The 3,928-nt window shown below is 50.0% G+C and overlaps 1 protein-coding gene across 2 annotated transcripts in view; it reads left to right on the top strand.

The window, feature by feature from the left end:
* Positions 1 to 3,459: 3,459 nt before the first annotated feature.
* The window catches only part of Bri3bp (BRI3 binding protein), a 15,170-nt gene continuing 14,701 nt past the window's right edge, over positions 3,460 to 3,928 (top strand). For both annotated transcript variants that reach the window (XM_021186830.2, XM_029533790.1), the window contains exon 1: positions 3,460 to 3,783. In XM_021186830.2, coding sequence (XP_021042489.1) covers positions 3,553 to 3,783 — 231 coding nt within the window. In that variant the 5' untranslated portion in view covers positions 3,460 to 3,552. The remainder of the gene's footprint in view (positions 3,784 to 3,928) is intronic.

A 3,928-nucleotide genomic window follows, 5' to 3' on the forward strand; every position in this document is an offset into this window, starting at 1 on the left:
CAGGGCTATACAGAGAAACCCTGCCTCGAAAAACCAAAAAAAAAAAAAAAAAAAAAAAAAAAAAAAAAATATATATATATATATATATATATATACACACACACACACAAAGACAACGCATGAAGAGGTAAATCAAGCTCTTGATACTGAAACTTCTAGAATGCCATTTGAAAGTAATTTTCAATTTTCCTTTTGTGTGGATGTTGGAGATTTGAACTTGGGCTCTCATGCTTGCACAGGAAAAGATCTCACACAGGGAGATCAGCTTTGATTTGAAGAAACCTCTCTTTTGTGGCGTTGGGGATGGGCCCAGAGCCTTTGCACTTGGTCAGTGCATTCTCCCTGCTGCCCTAGGCCTGGCCTCAATGTTCTCTCTCTCTCTCTTTCTTATCTCATGAGGCAGGTTTTCTCTGTGTAGCTTTAGCTATCCTGGAATTCTCTGTGTAGACTTGGTTGGCCTCGAACTCACAGAGATCTGTGTGGTTCTGCCTCCCAAGTGCTGGGATTGGTCACTAACAGAGTTGGCCACAACTGCCTGGTTCCAGTATTCTCTCTTTGGACGGGATGAAGGTTTATCTTCCTGGTTGTTGCACTCTTGTTCAACCAGACTTAGTTTGTTTGGTTTAGGATATGGAAGGAAAGCGGAAAAATTTATCCTCTGAAGGTTATGTCCTGGAGTCTAGGAAATAAGTTGGGGATCTAAAGGACACAGGAGAAAAGTGACCTGATATAACTCCTGGGCACAAGAGGCCCATGAGATAAGACTGAAGAAGGGCCAGGCTGAATTGGGTGAAAGGTGAGCTATGCGAGGCCGAAGAGGAGAACATTGGGGTGAAGGTTGTCTTGCTCTCCAGATAAAGCTGGTCCTATACCGTACAAGTCTCTCGAGGGTTTGTTAGCAGAGGAGCTGGGCTGTGATCAGCTCCGTCAGGAGATTTCAGGGAATGGGCGAGCCCTAGATAAGAAGCTTCTCCCTGCCTGTTGATTGTCTCTGTGAGAGTAACCGACAACTGTATGTGCCCAGGGTGGTATCTCCTAGACGTTTATATATTTATTAATTTCATTTTTATGGTTCTGAAGCTTGAACATAGGGCCTTCCACACCCTAGGCAATTAAGTGTCCTGCAGGTAGGCTACATTTCTGGTCCATTTAAAACCAAGTTTATTCATTTTTATGAATGTTTTGCCCGTGTAAATGTTCTTGCACCACATGTGTGCCTGATTGTCCACAGAGGTTAGAAGCAGCTGTCAGTTCCTGTAGAGCTAGAGCTAACAAATGGCTGGGTGCTGGGAACTAAACCTGAGTCTCCAGCCCCTCTCCAGTTCCTTAAAAAACTTTCCTTTAAGAATTATTACTGTGTTGCCGGGCGTGGTGGCGCACGCCTTTAATCCCAGCACTTGGGAGGCAGAGGCAGGTGGATTTCTGAGTTCGAGGCCAGCCTGGTCTACAGAGTGAGTTCCAGGACAGCCAGGGCTATACAGAGAAACCCTGTCTCGAAAAACCAAAAAAAAAAAAAAAAAAAAAAAAAAAGAATTATTACTGTGNNNCNGGNNGTGGTGGCNCACNCCTTTAATCCCAGCACTTGGGAGGCAGAAGCAGGCGGATTTCTGAGTTCGAGGCCAGCCTGGTCTATAGAGTTTGTGCTAGGATAGCCAGGGCTAACACAAAGAAACCCTGTCTCAAAAAATAAAATAAAATAAAACCAAAAAACAAAAATAACAAAAAACTAATACAATAAACTATTGTGTGCATGTGAGCATGTGACAGTCAAAAGAGTTTGTATCCCAGGGACAGAAATCAGGTTGTCAGACTCTAGCCTAGTCAGGCCTTGACTTTGTCCCCTTCCGACCTCAGCTATTTGTAGCTGGAATAACAGACCTGAGCCATCACTTATTTATTTATTTATTTATTATATATAAGTACACTGTAGCTGTCTTCAAACACCCCAGAAGAGGGTGGTTGTGAGCCACCACGTAGTTGCTGGGATTTGAACTCAGGGCCTCCGGAAGAACAGTCAGTGCTCTTCAAGGCTGAGCCATCTTTCCAGCCCTCACTTAGCATTTTGTTATCACCATTTGGAATTAAAATGTTACATGATTTCTGCTCTCCCCTTGTCTGCCCCCAACCCCTCAAATGCACCTCTTTTATTTATTTATTTAGTTAGTTATTTATGTATATTGTTTTTCGAGACAGGGTTTTTCTGTGTAGCCCTGGCTGTCCTGGAACTCACTCTGTAGACCAGGCTGGGTAGCTGGGATTAAAGGCATGCGCCACCACTGCCGGGCAAATGTACCTCTTTTAATTAATTGGTTTTTTTTTTTTTTTTTTTTTTTTGGTGTTTTTTTTTTTTTTTTTTTTTTTTTTTTTGCCTAGCATTCAAAAGGCCCCGAGTTCAATATCACACATAGTGAAATTTTAAAGAAAGTTAAATATTTTTTCTTTTTTTCCAGAGTTGAGGACCGAACCCAGGGCCTTGCGCTTGCTAGGCAAGCGCTCTACCACTGAGCTAAATCCCCAACCCCCAGACAAGATTTCTGTGTAGTCTTGGCTGTTCTGGAACTCACTCTGTAGACCAGGCTGGCCTAGAAATCACAGAGATCCACCTGCCTCTGCCTCTTCCTCCTCTTTTTATTTGAAGCAGGGCCCTAACTATGTAGGGAAGGCTGTACTGGGACTCAGGGTATAATTTCCTCCCTCAGCCTCTCTAGGGTTGGACAGGAATGCACCACGATGCCCGCCCGTAATACGGTTAATGTGGCTCTTAAATTTTTCAAGCTCATACTCCTCTGTTCTTCTTGACTGCCATAGAAGAGCTACAAGAAGCCCAGTAGCTTTTCCTGTAGGGAGCCCTGAATTTTGGATTGTGAGTTCCTCTCATCCTTACACACCTGTCAATTTGAACTCTAGGTCTTTGCTCCTTTAAGTCCTTGTAGGTGGCGCGGGTACTTCCTGACACCAGAACTGACTGGCGGGAACAACTCTAGACACCCTCCCAACCTCTTTTGACGAGTCCTGCGGAACACCCCCCTGATCCCATCAAAATCCTTTAAATGGGACTGCACGATGCTAAATCACTGCTCCTGCTCCCTCCTCTCCCATCAGCTCGCCTCCCCTGTCCCATCACCAGCTTCTCCTCGCCAACCACTTTATGGCTCGGAAATGCCATCTGTTCTCAGGAGGGGCCTGAGAACGAAAGAACGCGTGCTCCGCGCGGCCTGCTTTTGAGGTGTGGGGAGGTGACACACACCTGCCCTTCAGTTTTTTCAAAACGCTTGCCAGGACCCGGTTCCGACCAGGAGCGAGCCTTTGCAAGCCCCGCAGGCTCTGCGGTGTACAGCAGAGTGGATACTATCAGAGCTCCAAGGGTACAGGGGAGGCGTCCCCTGGGGGGGCTGCGGCTGGGAGGCGGGGCTTCGTGCGCGGGGCGGGGCGGGGCTGCAAGGCGGGGCGGGGCGACGGCGCGCCCACGCGGTGCGGCCCCGGAGCCCTCGCTGGCGGTGTGCTCCGCCCTCTCCCCCTTTCAGTCCCGCGACCCTCCTCCCCTGGTCGAACATGGGCGCGCGCGCGTCCCAGGAGCCCCGGACCCGGGCCCGGGCCGGGTTGCGGGTGCTGCTGCCGGTTCTGCTTCTGGCGCTGCTGCTGCTGGCGCTGGTGGCTCCTGGAGCGCAGGGGGCTCGGGGCCGCGGGGCTGCGGACAAGAACAGCCACCGGCGCGCGACGAGCAGCTTCTCGCAGAGCGTGAGCAGCCTCTTCGGAGAGGACAACGTGCGCGCGGCTCAGAAGGTGGGCGGCGCGCCCGCGGTCACCTTGCCGGGCCCGGAGACCGTTGAGGTGGGGGGGGGGGGAGAGGCATCCGGGCTGGGGACAGTCGCGGCCTGCTGCAGCCCGGACCGAGCGCGGCCCCCGGGTGCGCGTGACGCCCGCTCGC

Source organism: Mus pahari, chromosome 23 (genome assembly GCF_900095145.1).
Source record: "Mus pahari chromosome 23, PAHARI_EIJ_v1.1, whole genome shotgun sequence".
Taxonomy (NCBI): domain Eukaryota; kingdom Metazoa; phylum Chordata; class Mammalia; order Rodentia; family Muridae; genus Mus; species Mus pahari.